At 43.3% G+C, this 24,767-nt stretch overlaps 1 protein-coding gene across 1 annotated transcript in view; it reads left to right on the top strand.

Moving 5' to 3' along the window:
- tmem161b (transmembrane protein 161B) overlaps nucleotides 1–23,300 on the top strand; it is a 38,764-nt gene extending 15,464 nt beyond the window's left edge. The window contains exons 2-12 of the mRNA XM_014160853.2: nucleotides 10,044–10,147; nucleotides 11,199–11,282; nucleotides 15,665–15,762; nucleotides 15,970–16,126; nucleotides 19,326–19,477; nucleotides 19,899–19,959; nucleotides 20,106–20,246; nucleotides 20,572–20,685; nucleotides 20,960–21,134; nucleotides 21,257–21,353; nucleotides 21,466–23,300. Coding sequence (XP_014016328.1) covers nucleotides 10,044–10,147; nucleotides 11,199–11,282; nucleotides 15,665–15,762; nucleotides 15,970–16,126; nucleotides 19,326–19,477; nucleotides 19,899–19,959; nucleotides 20,106–20,246; nucleotides 20,572–20,685; nucleotides 20,960–21,134; nucleotides 21,257–21,353; nucleotides 21,466–21,749 — 1,467 coding nt within the window. The 3' untranslated portion in view covers nucleotides 21,750–23,300. The remainder of the gene's footprint in view (nucleotides 1–10,043; nucleotides 10,148–11,198; nucleotides 11,283–15,664; nucleotides 15,763–15,969; nucleotides 16,127–19,325; nucleotides 19,478–19,898; nucleotides 19,960–20,105; nucleotides 20,247–20,571; nucleotides 20,686–20,959; nucleotides 21,135–21,256; nucleotides 21,354–21,465) is intronic.
- The last annotated feature ends 1,467 nt before the right edge of the window (nucleotides 23,301–24,767 follow it).

Raw genomic sequence — 24,767 nt, 5'->3', positions numbered from 1 at the left:
ACTTATCTAGACAGACACACCGCTGTAATCGCTGCCAAAGTTGATTCTAACATGTATTGACTCATGGTTGTGAATACTTGTGTAAATTTGTCTTTCTGTATTTCCTGTCAAAATGTGCACACATTTCTAAAAACATGTTTTCACTGTCATTATGGGGTATTGTGTACAGATGGCTGATTTTGAATTCAGGCTGTAACACAGCAAAATGTGGAATAAGTCAAGGGGTGTGTACATTCTGAAGGCATTTAAGTATCATGACATTAGCTTTTATAATACTCAATCTGTTTTCTTTTATATTCAACATCTTCATCAAATGTTTTCATATTTTATCTGCAGATAATTGCAAAAAAAGCAGTAGTAGCCTAGTATGCAAATTAGGGAGCCAAATAAATGTCTCTCACCGATGATTTGATTCTGTTCACCTAAAAGATCCTTTTTAAAACAGCCGTTCGGTGGCGAACAACCCATTACTTTGCTACACTCACGAGTCACTTTAGGGGTCACTGGCAAGTCTCTTCATGGGCTTAGAATCTTGGGAAAATACACACAATCTTTGGTTTACTTGTTTACTTACTATGGACATGCAATGTATTTATATGATTTATGAATATCAAAGGGATATTGGAGATTGACTGTATTCAGTCAGTTTATTTTTTTTTTAAATGTACCGTTTTCTTCGCAAGCCATAAATGCAACTCCCGTACGGACTCGGGAGAGGTGAAGGTCGAGAGCCATGCGTCCTCCGAAATACAACACTGTCAAGCCGCACTCCTCCTTGGCACACTGCTCGCTTAACCCAGAAGCCAGCCGCACCAATGTGTCTGAGGAAGCACTGTACAACTGGCGACCGAAGTCAATGTGCATGCTCCCGGCCCGCCACAGGAGTTGCTAGAGCGCGATGGGACAAGGACATTCCAGCCGGCCAAACCTGGACGACACTAGGCCAATTGTGCACCCCTCATGGTCTGTAGTGACAACTCTGCGCCACTCGGGAGGCCCCTAATTCAGTCAGTTTGACACTTTTTATAAACTAGTCCACACAAGTTCGGTCGTCAATCAAGGAACAGTAAATGGCCTATGCGCCCCGACTCAGTGGCTGGTTAAAAGCCTATGATACATGCAAAAGAAGATCAATTATGTGGATTCGAACTCATCGTTACCACTTACATGGGATGTGTAAATTCACCCACTGGAGACGATGAAGAAGCATCATGCTCTCCAGCCATGAAAATAAATGTGAATGCAGCCAACCACATCGCAAAAAAAACAACACAGGTAAAGAGAGGCAGGACAAACCGCAGACTGACAAACCAGCAGTTTCCTGTCATTGCTTGCTTTGTGACTTGAAAGTCACCTGTCCTGTCAATAGATCACTAGAAGATGCATATTGTTCATTCTAGCAGGAGAAGGCTTTACAGACTTTTCTGACTAGCGAATTGAAACTTTTAAATGAAAAGCCTAGTTAATTGATAAGGTGTAAAATACTGGACCGGTGCTTATGGAAAGCACTGGACTTGTAGTCAAATATTGATATACAGTATTCAGACCCCTTTTCCACATTTTGTTACCTTACAGCCTTATACTAAAATTGATGAAGTAAACAGGTAATATAATCGATCTACACACAATACCTCATAATGACAAAGCGAAAACAGGTTTTGAGAAAGGTTTACAAATAATAAACTAAAACAGAAATACCTAATTTACTAGTATTCAGACCCTTTGCTATGAGACTGGAAATTGAGCTCAGGTGCATCCTGTTTCCATTGATTATCCTTGATGTTTCTACAAATTGGAGTCCACCTGTGGTAAATTCAACTGATTGGACATGATTTGGAAAGGCAGACACCTGTCTATATAAGGTCCCACAATTGACCGTTTTTGCGCTGACATGCACTAAGCCATGACGTCGAAGGAATTGTCCGTAACACTCAGGCAGGATTGTGTCAAGGCACAGATCTGGGGAAGGGTACCAAAACATTTCTGCAGCATTGAAGGTCCCCACAGTGGCCTCCATTCTTAAATGGAGGAAGTTTTGAACCACCAAGACTCTTCCTAGAGATGGCTGCCTAGCCTAACTGAGCAATTGGGGGAGATGGGCCTTGGTCAGGTAGGTGACCAAGAACCTGATGGTCATACTGAAAGAGCTCCAGAGTTCCTCTGTGGAGATGGGAGAACCTTCCAGAAGGACATCCATCTCTGCAGCACTCCACCAATCAGGCCTTTATGGTAAGGTGGTCAGACGGAAGCAACTCCTCATTAAATGGCACATGACAGCCCACTTGGAATTTGCCAAAAGGCACCTAAAGGACTCTGACCATGAGAATCAAGATTATCTGGTCTGATGAAACCAAGATTGAACTCTTTGGCCTGAATGCCAATTGTCACGTCTGGAGGAAACCTGGCACCATCCCTACGGTGAAGAATGGGGGCTGCAGGATCATGCTGTGGGGATGTTTTTCAGCGGCAGGGACTGGGAGACTGGTCAGAATTGAGGGAAAGATGAACAGAGCAAAGTACAGAGAGATCCTTGATGAAAACCTGCTCAAGAGTGCGCAGGGCCTCAGACGGGCAAAGGTTCACCTTTCAACAGGACAACGACCCTAAGCACACATCCAAGACAACGCAAGAGTGGCTTTGGTACAAGTCTCAATGTCCTTGAGTGGCACAGCCGGAGCTCGGAATTCTCTGGAAAGGCTTGAAAATAGCTGTGCAGCGACGCTCCCTGTCCAGCATGACAGAGCTTGAAGGATCTGCAGAGAAGAAAGGGAGAAACTCCCCAAATACAAATGTGCCAAGTTTGTAGCGTCATACCCAATAAGATATAAGGCTGTAATCGCTGCCAAAGTTGCTTCAACAAAGTACTGAGTAAACAGTCTGAATACTTATGTAAATGTGCATACTTATGTAAATGTGATATTTCAGTTTTTTTGTTTTTATAAGTTAGCTAGCATTTCTGAACTGTCTGCTTTGTCATTATTGGGTTTTGTGTGAAGATGGATGAGGGGGAAAAAAAATACAAATCCATTTTAGAATAAGGCTGTAATGTAACAAGATTTGGACAAAGTGAAGGGGTCTGAATACTTTCCAAATGCACTGTAATATTATTCAAAATAATATTGTGATATGTAACTGTACCCCCCCCCCCCCAAATTTAAAAAAAAAAAAATGCCGCACTACTACTCAAATCTCAAACCCAACACTTCCACCCTGTGTATACCTTTTGGCTAGGCTATATCAAATTAAGCACAAATTATCCATGTTGTGCCAATAATACAAGAGACCATGCATACCAAAGCCACATGAATGATGCTCTCATCAGAAGTGAAGGTAACAGGTTGAATCCCATACACATGGTACTCTATCTACCTTGTTCACACCGCAAGCCTTTTCCAAATCCCTTTCGGTATACTGGCTGTTCAAACAAGTTACAAGTGACCAAATGTGGATTTGTGTTCAGACTGCAGTCCAATTTCTGACATGGCTACGCTAGTTGTCATAGTAACGAACTGTGTGTGCACGGTGGTGTAGGCAGATTGGTGGTGCTCATGCTTCCTATCACTCAAAAGTTGTGTAGCAAGCTAAGGTGACAACAATGCCTGTCATGAGCATTTCCCAATTGCTTTGAATGTTCAAAGTCAGTGTAAGAACACTTTTAAAGGAGAAGCTGATCCAACTTTTAAAATGAGTTCTTTTTAGCTTGCCACAGCAGTCAAACTAGCTAACTAGGTAGCTGTTTAGCTTTCTAGTACATTCACAAATTTGTTTGTAACCCATTAACAAGCTAGTTAGTTACCACATGTTCTTGTAAAACTGTCAACAGAGTAGCTAACTAGCAAACAACAAGATATGCCAAATAACAGACTAAAAACCACTTGAGAGCAAATAAATCCAATTTGACCGTCTAGTGTGCACGTACAGTGGTTGCTCAACTGAAAATGTTGAGATTATGCTGTTGGATTTAGGTAATTTGTGGTTTAGTATGGTACCCTGCGTCACTGCTTCGTTGCTCCAGACCAGCGCAAGGGGGAGTTAGAGCACTGATTTATGCTTTTTGGTCCTACTGTGTCTCTGACAGTGAATGGGCGACATAATCCTAAATAGAAACTAATTGTCCACGACTTCAGTATTACTTACTAAAACTGTTACACTAAGGATTTTATTTTGTTAGGATTATTTTGCTCTTAATGTAGTACTGTAGTCCACTCCCGACCGGTCACGTTGTACAGTGGTGCAATGGTCTAAGACACTGCATAACAGTGCAAGCTGTATTGCTACAGATCAAATTGATTTATATAGGCCTTCTTACATCAGCTGATATCTCAATGTGCTGTACAGAAACCCAGCCTAAAACCTCGAACAGCAAGCAATGCAGGTGTAGAAGCACGGTGGCTAGGAAAAACTCCCTAGAAAGGCCAAAACCTAGGAAGAAACCTAGAGGAACCAGGCTATGAGGGGTGGCCAGTCCTCTTCTGGCTGTGCCGGGTGGAGATTATAACAGCACACTTGACCAGCATGGTCAAATAATAATAATCACAGTAGTTGTCGAGGGTGCAACAGGTCAGCACCTCAGGAGTAAATGTCATTTGGCTTTTCATAGCCGATCATTGAGAGTATCTCTACCGCTCCTGCTGTCTCTAGAGAGTTGAAAACAGCAGGTCTGGGACGGGTAGCACGTCCAGTGAACAGGTCAGGGTTCCATAGCCGCAGGCAGAACAGTTGAAACTGGAACAGCAGCACAGCCAGGTGGACTGGGGACAGCAAGGAGTCATCATGCCAGGTAGTCCTGAGGCATGGTCCAAGGGCTCAGGTCCTCCGAGAGAGAGAATTAGAGAGAGCATACTTAAATTCACACAGGACACTGGAGAAATACTCCAGATATAACAGACTGACCCTAGCCCCCCAACACACAAACTACTGCAGCATAAATACTGGAGGCTGAGACAGGAGGGGTCAGGAGACACTGTGGCCCCATCCGATGAAACCCCCGGACAGGGCCAAACAGGCAGGATATAACCCCACCCACTTTGCCAAAGCACAGCCCCCACACCACTAGAGGGATATTTTCAACCACCAACTTACCATCCTGAGACAAGGCCGAGTATAGCCCACAAAGATCTCTGCCATGGCACAACCCAAGGGGGGGTGCCAACCCAGACAGGAAGACCACGTTAGTGACTCAACCCACTCAAGTAACGCACCCCTCCTAAGGACGGCATGGAAGTGCACCAGTAAGCCAGTGACTCGGCCCCTGTAATAGGGTTAGAGGCAGAGAATCCCAGTGGAGAGAGGGGAACCGGCCAGGCAGAGACAGCAAGGGCGGTTCGTTGCTCCAGTGCCTTTCCATTCACCTTCACACTCCTGGGCCAGACTACACTCAATCGTAGGACCTACGGAAGAGAAGCGTCTTCAATAAAGACTTAAAGGTTGAGACCGAGTCTGCATCTCTCACATGAGTAGGCAGACCATTCCATAAAAATGGAGCTCGATAGGAGAAAGCCCTGCCTCCAGCTGTTTGCTTAGATATTCTAGGGACAATTAGTTGGCCTGTGTCTTGTGACCATAGTGTACGTGTAGGTATGTACGGCAGGACCAAATCGGAAAGGTATGTAGGAGTAAGCCCATGTAATGCTTTGTCGGTTAGCAGTAAAACCTTGAAATCAGCCCTTGCCTTAACAGGACGCCAGTGTTGGGAGGCTAGCACTGGAGTAATATGATACATTTTTGGGGTTCTAGTCAGGATTCTAGCAGCTGTATTTAGCACTAACTGAAGTTTAATTAGTGCTTTATCCGGGTAGCCGGAAAGTAGAGCATTGCAGTAGTCTAACCTAGAAGTAACAAAAGCATGGATTAATTTTTTGCATCAACTTTGGACCGAAAATGTCTGATCTTTGCAATGTTACGCAGATGGGAAAAAAGCTGTCCTTGAAACAGTCTTGATATGTTCGTCAAAAGAGAGATCAGGGTCCAGAGTAACGCCGAGGTCCTTCAGTTTTATTTGAGACGACTGTACAACCATCAAGATGAATTGTCAGATTCAACAGAAGATCTCTTTGTTTCTTGGGACCTAGAACAAGCATCTCTGTTTTGTCCAAGTTTAAAAGTAGAAAGTTTGCAGCCATCCACTTCCTTATGTTTGAAACACAGGCTTCCAGCGAGGGCAATTTTGGGGCTTCACCATGTTTTAGATGCTGGTTCAATACCCGTGCCGCCCTTGACTGGGAGACCCATTAGATGATTGTAGGTTTCTCTCCCTCTAAAAACATAAATAAATACTTCTAAATAACAAACTGGCTTAATTTACAAATTAGTAGCAATGTCTCACCTCATGTTCAAGAATGACCTTTTTTCTCACTCATTTTACATTATTTGAAAACAAAATAATCTCAAATATTATTTTTTAAACAGTGAATATTATTCATTTAGAATGATATAAAAGCCTGTTGGATATTCTCAGATATATTATTAACCCTGTTATTAGCAGGACAATATATATTGGTCATGGCTCCCGAGTGGCGCACAGTGGGATTGCCTTGCAGTTCTCCAGCTGCATCCACTGAAAGCGCGCAAGGTCGAAGGTTCAAGGCACGAGGGCACGGGATAGGCCGCAGAGCCGCGCACAGACCTAGCCCATGGGGGAGGGGGGGTGGACCCCCACCCCGCCACACTGGCAACACTTTTTAAGGGGCATTGCACTAGTAATGGCGCTGAATAGGGGAACGTTCCCGCTGTTCTGTTCTTAGTGCCAGTTTGCACGTTCAAACTAAAACAATGTAACTAATAATGGCATCTTTTATGCTTTCGTTAATAAAATAATGATAAAAATACTCTTAAAATGCCAATTATCCCCCCCAAAAATATATATACTGCTCAAAAAATAAAGGGAACACTTAAACAACACATCCTAGATCTGAATGAAAGAAATAATCTTATTAAATACTTTTTTCTTTACATAGTTGAATGTGCTAACAACAAAATCACACAAAAAGAATCAATGGAAATCCAATTTATCAACCCATGGAGGTCTGGATTTGGAGTCACACTCAAAATTAAAGTGGAAAACCACACTACAGGCTGATCCAACTTTGATGTAATGTCCTTAAAACAAGTCAAAATGAGGCTCAGTAGTGTGTGTGGCCTCCACGTGCCTGTATGACCTCCCTACAATGCCTGGGCATGCTCCTGATGAGGTGGCGGATGGTCTCCTGAGGGATCTCCTCCCAGACCTGGACTAAAGCATCCGCCAACTCCTGGACAGTCTGTGGTGCAACGTGGCGTTGGTGGATGGAGCGAGACATGATGTCCCAGATGTGCTCAATTGGATTCAGGTCTGGGGAACGGGCAGGCCAGTCCATAGCATCAATGCCTTCCTCTTGCAGGAACTGCTGACACACTCCAGCCACATGAGGTCTAGCATTGTCTTGCTAGAGAGGAGGAACCCAGGGCCAACCGCACCAGCATATGGTGGGGTCTGAGGATCTCATCTCGGTACCTAATGGCAGTCAGGCTACCTCTGGCGAGCACATGGAGGGCTGTGCGGCCCCCCAAAGAAATGCCACCCCACACCATGACTGACCCACCGCCAAACCGGTCATGCTGGAGGATGTTGCAGGCAGCAGAACGTTCTCCACGGCGTCTCCAGACTGTCACGTCTGTCACGTGCTCAGTGTGAACCTGCTTCATCTGTGAAGAGCACAGAGCGCCAGTGGCGAATTTGCCAATCTTGGTGTTCTCTGGCAAATGCCAAATGTCCTGCACGGTGTTGGGCTGTAAGCACAACCCACACCTGTGGACGTCGGGCCCTCATACCACCCTCATGGAGTCTGTTTCTGACCGTTTGAGCAGACACATGCACATTTGTGGCCTGCTGGAGGTCATTTTGCAGGGCTCTGGCAGTGCTCCTCCTTGCACAAAGGCGGAGGTAGCGGTCCTGCTGCTGGGTTGTTGCCCTCCTACAGCCTCCTCCACGTCTCCTGATGTACTGGCCTGTGTCCTGGTAGCGCCTCCATGCTCTGGACACTACGCTGACAGACACAGCAAACCTTCTTGCCACAGCTCGCATTGATGTGCCATCCTGGATGAGCTGCACTACCTGAGCCACTTGTGTGGGTTGTAGACTCCGTCTCATGCTACCACTAGAGTGAAAGCACCGCCAGCATTCAAAAGTGACCAAAACATCAGCCAGGAAGCATAGGAACTGAGAAGTGGTCTGTAGTCCCCACCTGCAGAACCACTCCTTTATTGGGGGTGTCTTGCTAATTGCCTATAATTTCCACCTGTTGTCTATTCCATTTGCACAACAGCATGTGAAATGTATTGTCAATCAGTGTTGCTTCCTAAGTGGACAGTTTGATTTCACAGAAGTGTGATTGACTTGGAGTTACATTGTGATGTTTGTGTTCCCTTTATTTTTTTGAGCAGTATATTTTAACTTAATATAATACATCAATAACATTTATTTAGTCTCAAATAAATAATGAAACATGTTCAATTTGGTTTAAATAATGCAAAAACAAAGTGTTGGAGAAGAAAGTAAAAGTGCAATATGTACCATGTAAAAAAGCTAACGTTTAAGTTCCTTGCTCAGAACATGAGAACATATGAAAGCTGGTGGTTCCTTTTTAATGAGTCTTCAATATTCCCAGGTAAGAAGTTCTAGTTATTATAGAACTATTTCTTTCTATACCATTTGTATTTCATATACCTTTGAATATTGGATGTTCTAATAGTACTTTAGTATTGCCAGCCTAATCTCGGGAGTTGATAGGCTTGAAGTCATAAACAGCGCAATGCTTGAAGCACAGAGAAGAGCTGCTGGCAAATGCACGAAAGTGCTGTTTGACTGAATGCTTACGAGCGTGCTGCTGCCTACCACCCCTCAGTTAGACTGCTCTATCAAATCATAGACTTAATTATAATATAATAACACACAGAAATGCGAGCCATAGGTCATTAATATGGTCAAATCTGTAAACTATCATTTCGAAAACAAAACGTTTATTCTTTCAGTGAAATACGGAACCGTTCTGTATTTTATCTAACGGGTGGCATCCATAAGTCTAAATATTGCTGTTACATTGCTCAACCTTCAATGTTATGTCATAATTATGTAAAATTCTGGCAAATTAGTTCGCAACGAGCCAGGCGGTCCAAACTGCTGCATTTACCCTGACTCTGCGTGCAATGAACTGAAGTGACACAATTTCCGTATTTTATTATTGCCTGCTAACATGAATTTCTTTTAACTAAATATGCAGGTTTAAAAATATATATACTTCTGTGTATTGATTTTAAGAAAGATATTGATGGTTAGGTACATTCGTGCAATGATTGTGCTTTCTTTTGCAAATGCCCTTTTGTTAAATCATCCCCCGTTTGGCGAAGTTGGCTGTCTTTGTTAGGAAGAAATAGTCTTCACACAGTTCGCAATGAGCCAGGCGGCCCAAATGGACAATGACCCTAAGCATACTTCCAAAGTTGTGGCAAAATGGCTTAAGGACAACAAAGTCAAGGTATTGGATTGGCCATCACAAAGCCCCGACCTCAATCCCATAGAAAATGTGTGGGCAGAACTGAAAAAGCGTGTGCGAGTAAGGAGGCTTACAAACCTGACTCAGTTACACCAGCTCTGTCAGTGGGAATGGGCCAAAATTCACACAACTTATTGTGGGATGCTTGGGGAAGGCTACCCGAAATGTTTGACCCAAGTTTAACAATTTGAAGACAATGTTACCAAATGCTAATTGAGTGTATGTAAACTTCTGACACACTGGGAATGTAATGAAATAAATAAATCTGAAAGAAATAATTCTCTCTACTATTATTCTGACATTTCACATTCTTAAAATAAAGTGGTGATCCTAACTGACCTAAGACAGGGAATTTTTTACGAGGATTACATTTCAGGAATTGTGAAAAACAGAGTTTAAATGTATTTTGCTAAGGTGTATGTAAACCTCCGACTTCAACTGTATGCGTGTTCTGTATTTCATATCTGTCCAATTCCTATTAGATTATAACTTGATTTGTTTTCCCTCCCTCAGGGTGTGATCGGTGTGCAGCTGGTGGTTACTATGGTAATGGCCAGTGTAATTCAGAAGATCATACCTCATTATTCCTTTGCAAGATGGCTACTCTGCAGTGGCAGGTAATGTAGAACTCTGTACCTGACATTAATGTTTCTGATGGTGTCTTTAAGAGCCATGATTTAATCTCCTCAGTGGGTTTCCCATCAGAACAATTCATTTCAAGTCTTAACAATGCGGAAAATAGTATTTGCTCAATTTGTAAACAGTCTCTTTTTTTCATTGTCTGCTGAAAGGGAATAAAAAAATATATAATTTAAGTCGCATTGCATAGACCAAAGGGCATCATCAAATATTGGGACAACCCGAGAGGACGGGCAATAAAAATAAAGCACCCGTCTCGTTTCCTTTAATTAGTGCGATATGTGTTTTTGAGTAAACAGCTCCCCAGAAAACACTTAATAATTCATCAGTACTTGTTTTTTTCTAGGGGGCTGTTGATGCATTTTTCCAAAAACTTTAGCCCAAACTGGAGGCTCAGTGTTGCTTCAGAGAGATCCGCAATTAAGTTTCCCCTAATAAATAAATAAAGATGAATGAATGAAAACAAGCCCTCCACCCCTCCCTCACGCTTATGCCTCTCAGGGCTTGTGACAAAGTTAGAGCTTGCGTGAAATGTTAGTCTTCAAAAGGCTGCTCTTAAATTAGCTCTTGTTTTAAGTACAGTCCTCAAAGGACACAATAACTACCCTCTTTGTAAACTTATGGCAAGTATTTGTCATAGGTGTATCAGTTGTCTTGAATACATTGAATATGCTTTGAGGGATGTCTTGTTTGTATTTTCTAAGGTAAATGATAGCAAAACCCAGATTGTTTGCTAATTGATGGTCCTTATCATTTTCAATCATGAAGGCCTGGAACCGCAAACAATAGAAGGGCTCACTTTTTGGAGTATGTGAGGTATTACGTCACCAATACTGGTCCTAGTGGCCCATAGACTGTGTAAATATATTGTTCTTGCACAACACAAAAAAACAACAATCCAAATGATGTATTGGTTAGTTAATTGATTGATGTGTAAAAGCCTGTCCACCCTTCATCCCTCCAGGACATGGGACAACTGGTGTAGTTCTAAAGCTACCTAGATTACTCACTTGTCTCCTCCTTTCCCAGTCTGCGGTGGTACCAGCACCCTACGGAAGATGAGTTGAGGAGCCTTGCCGGAAAGCAACAAAAAACTAAGAGCAAGAAAGACCGGTAAGGAGGGAGGGCTGAGGAGGGTGGAGCGGAGGGGAGCGAGGCAGGAAGGAAAGGCAGACGTGTGAGATGGATGGGGAACACGGGCGCGGGAGTTGAGAGATTAAGCTGATGTGTTTAGGAGGCTTGTTTAAGGCCTGTTTGAAGTGAGAGGACTGACTTATTTTTGTTTGTTTGCTTCTGCCTATGAGTGAAGCTAGCCTTGCCTTAAAATGCTCTCTGGCTGTCTATGGTAGTGAGTTAAGGTGGTAGAGCCTTGAATGGTTGGTCAGGCCATGCAGGTGACATCTTTCAGTAGTGTATGAACAGCAGTTTAAGACTCCCAACAAAACAAGCTTTACGGCTAAATCCATGTAATGGTTTCAGGTAGAAGTCATGGCGATACTATGGCTGTTCTGAAATAAGACCTATGTAATGTAGATATTTATTCCTCATCTCCATTTTGTGTTCATGCCTTTAGACTAATAGAAAGCAAGGTTTGGCAATGTGAAATGTTCTCAAACATTTGAAAATTAAGTCAATGAAGTTTATCTTCTAGATTCTTGCTTGGAGCCATTATGTAGTTCTAGTCCAATTCCTAGGCCTCCATGAGGCAGGTTGGAGCTCAACGCCACGTTTACTAACACGGAACCCAAACCGGCTGTGCACGTGCGCTATCGTGCATACATTTATTTTGTCCCCCTACACCAAACGCGATCACGACACACAGATTAAAATATCAAAACAAACTGAACCAATGACGGTAATTTGGGGACAGGTCGAAAAGCATTAAACATGTATGGCAATTTGCACTTGCTAGCTAATTTGTCCTATTTAGCTAGCTTGCTGTTGCTAGCTAATTTGTCCTGGGATATAAACATTGAATTTAGAAATCCATGTTATTCAATTATTGCACCCACACTGCTCGTGTGCACCAACAAGCATCTGCGTTGCCAAGGGCTAAAATAGAAGTCATTCCTATTTCTGACGCAGATCGCGCTGCAAGTCCTGCCTCTCCCATCTCCTCATTGGTTTATAGAAGCAGGTACCCACGTGCCATCTCCTCATTGGTTATACCCACGTGGGTGATTGAAAGACGAAATGTTTTGCCGGTTGTCGTGGTAATATTATGAAAGTGTAGAGATGCCCAAGTTCAGATGAAAAAGCCTGGAAGGAGGAGAGATGACTAGAAACAATTCGGTTGGCTGTTTTATATGTGGATTAATTGTCGGAGTAGAGGACCTTGTGCATTTCAGGTAAAATAACAACTCAATGTTTATATCCCCGGATAAATTAGCTAGCAACAGCAAGCTAGCTAAATAGGACAAATTAGCAAGCAAGTGCAAGCTAACTAGCTAAATTGCCATACATGTTTAATGCTTTTCGACCTGTCCCCAAATTAATGTCATTGGTTCAGAGTTTGTTTTGATATTTTAACCTGCGTGTTGTGATCGCGTTTGGTGTAGGGAGACAAAATAAATGTATGCACGATGGCGCACCACGCAGCCGGTTTGGGTTCCGTGTTACACTTCAAAAACGGACCACTGTCCTTTTGCCTGCTTGTGCCACACATTTCCATTCCTTTTGTTGTGAAGCCAAGAGCACTTTTTCCTGTCAGGTCCCCCAAAGATGCCTTGGACACATTTAAAGTTTGGTCCCAGTGTCTTGCCATAGTATTGTCCTCTGAATCCAGCACACGCACATGGCTGAACAAACACTACCCTGTGTCCCAGAGGCCCTCTAGAAAGGTTGGCTTGTCCAAGGAACAGCTGGCCCAGCCCCTGCCGTGTGCTGCTCCTGCAGTCTGCACTGCATGTTGCCCCCTGTAGCCCTATGACAAAATATTGGACTTATGAATTACATGGGCCCTACTCCACACTACAAAGAGCTAGCGTCAGTGCTCAGTATGCCTTGGTTGGGTTGACAATAGACTGGTTGGTTGTTTAGCAACAAAACCGACACGTGTGCAACTATGGGCCAAAACATACTGGTTGGCTTTGATTGTTGACAACATCTAAACTATATTCAGTCTCCAAATGTTTAGAAGAAAACATACATTTGCACAATGAGCACGTGGTGTCTCTCAAATACATGGTTACAGTTGTTTGTTAGCTAGCAAAGTTTAGCCATATTAGGTTTAGAGGTCGACTGATTATGATTTTTCAACGCCGATACTGATTATTACCAAAAAAAGCCGATACTTATTATTATTATTATTATTATATATATATTTTTTTGTAATAATGACAATTACAACAATACTGAATGAACACTTATTTTAACTTAATATAATACATCAATTTAGCCTCAAATAAATAATGAAGCATGTTCAATTTGGTTTAAATAATGCAAAAACAAAGTGTTGGAGAAGAAAGTAAAAGTGCAATATGTGCCATGTAAAAAAGCTAACGTTTAAGTTCCTTGCTCAGAACATGAGAACATATGAAAGCTGGTGGTTCCTTTTAATATGAGTCTTCAATATTCCCAAGTAAGAAGTTTTAGGTTGTAGGAATTATAGGACTATTTGTCTCTATACCATTTGTATTTCATATACCTTTGACTATTGGATGTTCTTATAGGCACTTTAGTATTGCCAGTGTAACAGTATAGCTTCCGTCCCTCTCCTCGCCCCTACCTGGGCTCGAACCAGGAACACATCGACAACAGCCACCCTCGAAGCATCGTTACCCTTCGCTCCACAAAAGCCACAACTACTCCAAGTCTCAGAGCGAGTGATGTCACCGATTTCAAACGCTATTAGTTAGCGGGGTGCGCGCTATCTAGCCATTTCACATCGGTTACACCAGCCTAATCTCGGGAGTTGATAGGCTTGAAGTCATAAACAGCTCAATGCTTGAAGAATTGCGAAGAGCTGCTGTCAAATGCCCGAAAGTGCTGTTTGAATGAATGCTTACGAGCCTGCTGCTGCCTACCATCGCTCAGTCAGACTGCTATATCAAATCATAGACTTAATTATAACATAATAACACACAGAAATACGAGCCTTTGGTCATTAATATGGTCGAATCCGGAAACTATCATTTCGAAAACAAAACGTTTATTCTTTCAGTGAAATACGGAACCGTTCCGTATTTTATCTAACGGGTGGCATCCCTAAGCCTAAATATTGCTGTTACATTGTACAACCTTCAATGTTATGTCATAATTATGTACAATTCTGGCAAATTAATTACGGTCTTTGTTAGGAATAAATGGACTTCACACAGTTCGCAACGAGCCATGCGGCCCAAACTGCTGCATATACCCTGACTGCTTGCACGGAACGCAAGAGAAGTGACACAATTTCCCTAATTATAAGAATTTCATGTTAGCAGGCAATATTAACTAAATATGCAGGTTTAAATATATATATACTTGTGTATTTATTTTAAAGAAAGGCATTGATGTTTATGGTTAGGTGCAACCACAGTGCTAAATCATCACCCGTTTGGCGAAGTAGGCTGTGATTCGATGAGAAATTAAAAGGCACCTCATCGATTATATGCAACGCAGGACACGCTAGATAAACTAGTAATATCATCAACCATGTGTAGTTAACTAGTGATTATGTGAAGATTGATTGTTTTTCATAATGCTAGCTAACAACTTACCTTGGCTTCTTGCTGCCCTCGCGTAACAGGTAGTCAGCCTGCCACGCAGGCTCCTCGTGGAGTGCAATGTAAGGCAGGTGGTTAGAGCGTTGGACTAACAATGTAAAAATCTGTCGTTCTGCCCCAGATCAAGGCAGTTAACCCACCGTTCCTAGGCCGTCATTGGAAATAAGAATGTGTTCTTAACTGACTTGCCTAGTTAAATAAAGGTGGAAAAAAAATAAAAAATACCGATTTCCGATTGTTATGAAAATTTGAAATCGGCCCTAATTAATCGTCCATTCCGATTAATCGGGCGACCTCTAATTAGGGTAGACCTGACATGAGTCAACTAGACATTGTATCAATAAAAAGATACAACGAGCTGAAATGAGCCACCTACGATTCCTCTCATGGCAGCTTCTTGTCATTGTTGCTAACTATCTGACTGCTCAGAAATACAACACGGCCTTCTGCCTCATCAATGTGCGCGCACAATATTTTGTCACGTTTTTTGTGACCCCCATGACGCTAGCCATCTCGTAGATGCCCAAATAACCTTGTACACAGATTAAGTTTGATATAGTCCAGGATATGATGTGTTTTTCTTTAGGACAGCCAGTAAATTGACACGATAGCAGTAGTATTTTTTATTTAGCACTCTCTGCTGTGGCCGTGTTTTTAGAGGTGGACTAATGACCAGAAAAATGACATGGAGTAAACCTGCCTGCAACATAGGACATGTCTGTATGTCTGTCTCTCCCTCTCCCATGTCTGTCTGGTATTGATTTGGCGCTCTGTCTTTTGTCCCAGGAGGAACAATGGCCACATAGAGAACAAGCCTCTGACCATTCCCAAGGACATAGACCTGCAGCTGGAGACCAAGTGCATCACAGAAGTGGACACGTTAGGTATGAGGCCATATCTACTGACACCATTCAGTTATCCTCTTATCTTTATAACCAGTTTTATTTTCTCTCTTAAACCTCAACAAATCTTCATCATTCAGTATTTGAGCACATCATCACAGTCCAGAATTACTGTCATAAATCAACCAAGTAACAGAACAGTAAATAAACAGTCATCCTCCTCTTCATCCTCCTGCTCGTTTCCTGCAGCGTTGCACTACTTCCCAGAGTTCCAGTGGCTGGTGGACTTCACGGTGGCAGCCACAGTGGTGTATCTGATCACAGAGCTGTACTACACAGTGGCCCAGCCCTCTGGGGAGATGAACATCAGCGTGGTGTGGTGCCTGCTCGTCCTCGCCTTCGTCATGTATCCTTCAGTCAGTACATCGTCCAATCCATTTTTCTCTCTTTCGATCATTCCTTCTATATAAAATCCATTTGTCACAATGTCCTGCTGAACAGCAATCCAGGTCTAGAGGATGTCGGGGTTTCGGTTGAACCCAATCTCACCTAATAGCAACGTTTGACAAGCCAAGTCATTAATGGTGAAACGTATATTACATAACAAAGATGTTACTGTGAACAGTGAACACTGTTTCCCCCCCCCCCCCTTCTGACAACATTACATGCGCGATAGTACATATTCTGATTTCATTAGAGTTCTTGCATTTAATCACTCCGTGCACATACTGAGAATCCTACCTTTTGTTCCCTACCTGTTGCCTGTTGGGGCTACAGGTTAGCAATGAACCCCGAGACGGGATTGCTAACAAGGCTGGAAATTCAAAACATCAAAAATCTAATTTCAATTTCTCAAACAATCAACTATTTTACACCATTTAAAAGATAAACATCTCCTTAATCTAACCACATTGTTCGATTTTCAAAGAGGCTTTACGGCAAAAGCATAAAGTTAGGACAGTACATAGCCACAAAAGTACAAACATCCAGTTTCAATTCAAGGTCAGGCGTCACCAAAAGCAGAAACCAGCTAAAATTATGCACCAACCTTTGACAATCTCCATCAGATGACACTCCTAGGACATTATGTTATACAATACATGCATTTTTTGTTCCATCAAGTTCATATTTATATCCAAAAACAGCATTTTACAGTAGCGGTGAAATTCAGATTTTTTTCTTCTCTGAAATGCTTCCGGTGAACATAACAAAATTACTATTCGAAAACATTGGTAAATTATAATATTGTCATTCAAAGAATAATATATTATCATCTCGTAATTGCTACCGAATGGCCAGATCTCAAAATAACTTTACTGGGAAATCACATTTTGCAATAAACGGGGTGCTATGCTAAGAACAATAGGCTATGCTATACAGTTAGCATCATCTAATATCGATAATAACATTGTAAATATCCCCTTACCTTTGATTATCTCCATCAGAAGGCACTGCCAGGAATCCCAGGTCCAGAACAAATGTGGTTTCTTTTGACAAAGTTCATAATTTATGTCCAAATAACACCAAGTAGTTAGCGTTCAGTATGCTCCCACAAAACGTGGTGGGGGGGGTGTAAAATCACGCCGAAAAGCAAAAAAAAACGAGTAAATAATCTATTTACGTTCGTTCAAACATGTCAAACGTTGTTTAGCATTAATCTTTTGGTCCATTTTTAAGGTGAAACATCAGTAATATTTTCACACAACCTATCCTATGTCTAGATAAACAATTATGACAAACTCACTCTTCTCAGATTTATGCGCAGGCGCAAAAAAATTAAGTGACGACATGTCAACTTCCCTGCATTCTAATTTGCTCTCTGTTTATCATAGACGCTTCAAACAACTTTATAAAGATCGTTGACATCTAGTGGAAGCCGTAGGAGTTGCGAAATGAATCCTTTCTCACTATGGTATCTATAAAACAATGACACTAAATAGTACAGTCACAAAATTCACATTTTTTTTAATCTATTTTTCACAGGTTTTTGCCTGCAATATGAGTTTTGTTATACTTACAGACACCATTCAAACTGTTTTAGAAAATTCAGAGTGTTTTCTATCCGAATGTGTTAATAATATGCATATCCTAGCTTCTGAGTTGGTGTAGGAGGCAGTTAAAAATGGGCACATATTTTTTTCAAAATTTCTCAATACTGCCCCCTAGCCCCAACAGGTTGTCTACGAGAGTGTAAAAAAACATGTGAGAGAGAGCCTTGATTGTTCCCAGGTTCCATTTCAGACGGCAGTAAGTAGCCATAAACTGACAGACACAGCTCTAGCCACTGCCTGCCACCACATGCCTCCCTGCTACTCTCTTCTGCCGACGCGTCACCAAATCATACGCATTATCCTCCGCCACAGTCCGTAGGGATCAATCTTTCCCACGCTCCCTGGCTGAGTGCGGTCAGAAGGCATGCCATTTCTGCATGCCTGCTGAGGAAGATTGGAGGCCCAATTTTCACAGCCTACCAGACTGATTTGCTTGGGAAAAGAGGCGACTGGGAGGGGGTGGTACGTGGAGGAGGGGGTGCACGGCTAGGTGGATGATGAAGATGATGATGTGATGGTGTGTGTGTGTTAATGGCACACTTGATTTCATATTCCTGTCTCGGGCGACCCTCTCGGAGAAGTAAAGAGCCAGAGGCTGCAGCCGGGCACCTGTTGTGTTAACCTCGACTTAACACACCTCAGCCATGGAATGGAATCTTAAAACTGCCAAATTGGAATGGATTTAGCAGATTACATTTTTTGTGAAGTTACAGTATGATGTATTGGAACATCTGATTCTTTCCAAGCTCTGTGAGTTCCACCTAACAGAAAGGGATTTCAATAAGCGTTGATGAAGTTGAATGCACAACAGGTAGACATCCCATCGAGTGGTCTGTTGGTTAGCATAGATTTATCCTGACAATCAGTGATGGTATAACGAAGTGGGGTAGAGCTACTCTCGCTGAAATGCTGCATCGAAATTTGCCACTTGCGTTCTGTGGCTGCTTCCCAAGGAGTATTTAGGGCTACATTAGCAGCTGCCTCACTGAGCTCTGATAATGGGGCTTCATTGCTCCTTTGAGAGAAACTAGCTCTTAAGTTTAAAAAGAAAATGCAGCCTTTAGTATCCTGGTTGTGACCCCCAGGAAAAGGCAAATCCGTTGGCTTGCCTACATTACCATGATTCCCCATTCAGAATAGCCTGAGAGATTGCTATGTGGAATAAAGGCTGAACACCATCACCTTGGAGATGCAAGGCAGCTCTAGAAGCACGCTATGTCCTTACTTAGCCTGCTAGAAACACTGCAGCCAGACACCGCAGAAAACACCATTCTAGTTCTGAGGAAGCCCGGCCCATTGAGCCCCATGGTAATGTGTGACCGCTGCTTAAGAGAGTGAGAGAAGCTAAACTGTGTGTGCGCATGCTTGTTGCAGGATCACTGTTCAGTACTGTTGCATGCTTCTGATCCTTCGAGTCCATTATGTTAATGAGCCACCACCATTACTCCAGAAACGTCTCTACATGGCCATGGCTCACAGCAATATGAATAGTAGGCTATATTTCATGAGTTGTGTGTTTCTGCTGGCGTTTTCCTTAACTCCCCTGCTCCACAGTAAGACCCTGTTCTCCCTGACGGCCTTCTACTTCAAGCTGGAGGAAGGTGGCGAGCGCTCGCTCTGCATCACCTTCGCTTTCTTCTTTTTTGTCAAAGCCATGGCCATCCTCATCGTCACTGAGAACTACCTGGAGTTTGGCCTGGAGACAGGTGAGTGGGCGATGAGCCATCTGTCAGTATGGCTAGCCCACAGTGCTCTTCCATCCTGCACCTGGGTCCTATTCATTAGTACAAAACGTAGCAAAACATTTTGTAATGGAAAACGAAAACTAGCGTTTTCGTCCCATTTGCTTCCTAGTGAATACAACCCTTGGGACCCACAGGCTAGTGTTCCAGATCAGTACTAACACATCAAATTCTATCTAACTAGCTGTGTTAGTGATGGGATAGAACAAAAGCCTGCAAACCCTGTGCTTCCCTAGGACCAGGTTGGAAGAACACTACATTAGAGGAATAGATTAAATCCATTGTTAGAGGAATAGATTCCATTTGTTTTGTCTAATGTACTGTAATTGTTATTTTTCTGGACTTTGTAGGACCAATTTTAAAATCGAATCGTGTTTTCATCTAGGTTTCGCGAATTTCTCTGAAAGTGCCACACAGTTTTTGGAAAACCAGGGGTTAGAGTCCCAGTAAGTATGAGCTTTTGTTTTTATCAGTATGCATGGGTCATGAATCTAATTGACTCATGGACTGTGTGTGTGTGCGTATTCACATGTTGTATGACTGTGAGGTACGCTTTAGCCCAGTATAACTGTGTCTCTGTTCTTTTCTCCAGGGGTCCCATATCTAAACTCACCTTTAAGCTGATCCTGGCCTTGCTCTGCTCTCTGATTGGTGCATTCCTCACCTTCCCTGGTCTACGATTGGCTCAAATGCACCTGGACGCCCTCAACCTGACCACAGCCAAAGTCACACAGTGAGTCCCTCTCTTCTCTCTTGTCTTTCTCCACCTCACCGCAGTTACACTGTTGTCCCATTCATATATGGGCTAGTTGAAGTAGGTGTGAGTTTAAATTGTTTTTTGTGGACCCCAGGAAGAATAGCTGCTGCTTCGGCAAAGGCTAACGGGGATCTGAATAAACCAATAAGTAATGTGGTCTACTATCCGTTCCTCAATGAGTGTGGATGATAGTATGCCATAAACACATAGTGCTCATACAGTATTTACATTGTACTCCTGGATAAGCAAAGCATTTTACTGACAAGAATGGGTGACCATTTATTTTGTTCTTCTCTTCCAGGACCTTGCTTCATATCAACTTCCTTTCCCCTCTTATTATGGTACTGCTGTGGGTGAAGCCTATAACCAAGGACTACCTCCTGAATCCTGCCCTGGGGAAGGAGAGTATGCCTTTGTAAGTTCACCTTGTTTTGTTTGTCAGTACATTTTTCAACCACATGCATGGTCATAGGATTAAGCCTTCCCAAAGTTTCACATCTCTGTAACATCTCTTTCCACCTCTCCCTGTCACTCCTGGCTTTCATTCTCTCACATATCTCATCTTCTCACATTATCGACATGGGTTGGCTTATTTTTCCTTCACCCATCTCACTCACTCACTCACTCACTCACTCACTCACTCACTCACTCACTCACTCACTCACTTGCTGTGTCTGACTCCTCACCAGGATGACTGAGGAGACCTATGACACATTGCGGTTGTGGGCCATCCTGCTGCTGTGTGTGCTGCGCCTGGCCATGATGAGGCACCACCTCCAGGCCTACCTCAACCTGGCACAGAAGGGCGTGGAGCAGATGAAGAAGGAGGCGGGACGCATCAGCACCGTTGACCTGCAGAAGATGGTGAGTGGCGCCTCGAATCGGACAATCATTTGGCCTTGACAGATGGGCAGAGTATGATAAAACAAATGAGGTTTTAAGAGTTCCTCTTGACAGGAAGTTATCTTTTTTCTTCTGTTTCCAAGGTGGCCCGTGTTTTCTACTACCTATGTGTAATCGCACTGCAGTACGTGGCACCCTTGGTGATGTTGCTGCATACAACCTTGCTGCTAAAAACCTTAGGTGAGTTTGGCACATCATCAGAAATTATTGCTCATATATTAAATTGAACCGTTTAGCAGCAGTCTTTAGTCCACCACACTGCTAATGTAGCACCCTACTCTTTGTGTTATAGGTGGACACTCCTGGGGGGTGTACTCTGTGGAAGACCTCCCCTGCCCAATGGAGATGAACTCTGACCCTGCTGTGGTTGCAGCAGCAACTGCAGCTCCAGGGCTAGCTGTGGAGGCCCAGGCATCGGTGGTCCAGCTGTCGGTGGCCCTCGGGGGCCTGCGAACAGTGTTCACCCCCCTGCTTTTCCGTGGCCTCCTCTCCTTCCTCACCTGGTGGATCGCTGCCTGCCTCTTTTCCACCTCCATCTTCGGCCTCTTCTACCACCAGTATCTCATGGCGGCATAGCAGCATTACCCCAGGGTCAGGGTGGTGTCCCACTGGGCTCTGTTCCAGCCCCGTTCAGAAACGACTGTGTGGGGCAGGGCTCTGAAGGACAACCCTTCTCCCCTCCCACAGCCACATCACTCATGACCATATCTACAGAGAACCCCTGGTTCACCCCCAGTGCTTCCTTCATGGATGACTCTTAACTTGACTTTTACTACCTTTTTATTTTGACAGCAGGATTCACAAATCCTTAACAAAAGACACTAATATAAATGAGAGTAATGGTAATATGTGTGTGCGTACAGTCTTAAACAGAGCAGCAGAGAACCTTGTCTCTGCAGACTGTGGGGGCCGGGGGGGGGGGGCCTGTGGATGTTGTAAAGGGATGTGTGAACTAAAGCAGCCAATAAGAGGTCACGATGCTTGTCCTACTGGAGAAGGAGGAGGGGACACCTCACTGGGAGAGTCCCTGCTGAGATCCCATCACTTGAAACTGTTAAATTGACATATGTCTAACTGGCTACCAAGGACGAACATGGGTTTTTAAATGTGCGTTCCTTATGATTTGTGAAATATTTTATCCCCCCTTTACTGTCCCTGGTACAAACTGAGCCATACTGGAAGAGCTGAGAGAAACTTCTGCCCCTTCTGACCAGTTGTGACGACAGTCAGGGAGGGCAGCAACACACAGGCCTTGGTCAAGGGAATGGTACGTGTGAATGTGAGTAAGATCCCTGCTGTTAGGTTGGTATACAACTAAAAGGGCATTTTGATCAATAGAAGTGTCAAGTCAAATGCCAATTGTAAGCTACAGCCTCTTTCCTCCACCCTCCCCTGTCCCCGTCCACCCCTTGTAGAGCCAGTAGGGAAACTACAATTTTATGTCTTCTGTTTTTGTTTCATGGATCAAATTGTGAATTTAGAAAATTGTTTTTATTTGAAAGAGCTGCCAAGTAAGTGGCCTGTAGATTTGATGACTGATAGTTTTACAGCAACCCTGCGGCCTTCTGCCTTAAGAGTCTTCAGAGCCCCCATGAGGAATCAATAGAGCACAAGTGTGTACTCATACACTTGTGCATATCTTGTTCTATGTACAGACTTTCATAGGCTTACTGACACTCACACACACACACACACACACACACACACACACACACACACACACACACACACACATATATATATATATATATATATATATATATCACAAGCTCAAACACAGGGATGATTGTTCAGGAGTAAAGAACAGTTGTGTCTGGACAGAGGGGTATACTACAAAGCATGGTCAATGAGTTAGCCAGACAACTTTGACAAATTGTTTATTTTCTGGTTTGTTAAGAAAGCTCAACATGGATACAGTACCAGTCAAAAGTTGGACACCCCTACTCATTCAAGGGTTTTTCTTTATTCTTACAATTTTCTACATTGTAGAATAATAGTGAAGACATCAAAACTATGAAATAACACATATTGAATCATGTAGTAACCCAAAAAGTGTTAAACAAATCAAAATATATTTCAGATGTTGCTTTGATGACAGCTTTGCACACTCTTGGCATTCTCTCAACCAGCTTCACCTGGAATGCTTTTCCAACCGTCTAGAAGGAGTTCCCACATATGCTGAGCACTTGTTGACTGCTTTTCCTTCACTCTGTGGTCCAACTCATCCCAAACCATCTCAATTGGGTTGAGGTTGGGTGATTGTGGAGGCCAGGTCGTCTGATGCAGCACTCCATCACTCTCCTTCTTGGTCAAATGGCCCTTACACAGCCTGGAGGTGTGTTGGGTCATTGTCCTGTCGAAAAACAAATGATAGTCCCACCATGCTTCACAGTGGGAACCACACGAGGTCCCGTGTGGCTCAGTTGGTAGAGCATGGTGTTTGCAACGCCAGGGTTGTGGGTTCGATTCTCACGGGACCAGTACGGGGGAAAAAAAATGTTTTATGAAATGTATGCATTCACTTCTGTAAGTCTCTCTGGATAAGAGCGTCTGCTAAATGACTAAAATGTAAATGAGATCATCCGTTCAGCTACTCTGCGTCTCACAAAGACACGGCGGTAGGAACCAAAAATCGCAAATTTGGACTCATTAGACCAAAGGACAGATTTCCACCGGTCTAATTTCCATTGCTCATGTTTCTTGGACCAAGCAAGTCTTTTCTTCTTATTGGTGTCCTTTTAGTAGTAGTAATTTTTCATATATATTTTTTTACTTTTACCCCTTTTTCTCCCCAATTTCAAGGTATTGAATTGGTAGTTAGTCTTGTCTCATTGCCGCAACTCCTGTAAGGACTCGGGAGATGCTTATGTCGTGAGTCAGACGTCCTCCTTAACACGACCCAACCAAGCCGCACTGCTTCTTGACACAATGCCCTCTTAACCCGGAAGCCAGCTACACCAATGTGTCGGATGAAACACCGTACACCTGGCAACCGTGTCAGCCTGCATGTGCCCAGCCCACCACAGGAGTCGCTAGAGCACGATGGGACAAGGACATCCCTGCAGGCCAAACCCTCCCTTAACCCGGACAACGCTGGGCCAATTGTGTGCCGCCCCATGGGTCTCACGGTCGTGGCCGGCTGACTCAAACCAGTATCTCTAGTGGCACAGCTAGCAACTGCGATGCAGTACCTTAGGCCACTGTGTCACTCGGGAGGCCACGACTGAACTTGAAGAAATGTTCTTGAAACGTTCCGGATTGACTGACCATTGACTGACCTTTATGTCTTAAAGTAATGATGGATTGTCGTTTGCTTATTTGAGCTGTTCTTGCCATAGTATGTACTTGGTCTTTTACCAAATAGGGTTATCTTCTGTATACCACACCTACCTTGTCACAATTGGCTCAAATACATTTAAGAAGAAATTCCACAAATTTAACTTTTAACGGGGCATGCAATACCTGTTCATTAAAATGCATTCCAGGTGACTACCTCATGAAGCTGGTTGAGAGAATGCCAAGAGTGTGCAAAGCTGTTATCAAGGCAAAGGGTGGCTACTTTGAAAAATCTCAAATCTATTTTGATTTGTTTCT

The sequence above is a fragment of the Salmo salar genome, chromosome ssa20 (genome assembly GCF_905237065.1).
Source record: "Salmo salar chromosome ssa20, Ssal_v3.1, whole genome shotgun sequence".
NCBI classification, from domain to species: Eukaryota; Metazoa; Chordata; class Actinopteri; order Salmoniformes; family Salmonidae; genus Salmo; species Salmo salar.
This window is presented reverse-complemented; position numbering and strand designations above follow the sequence as displayed.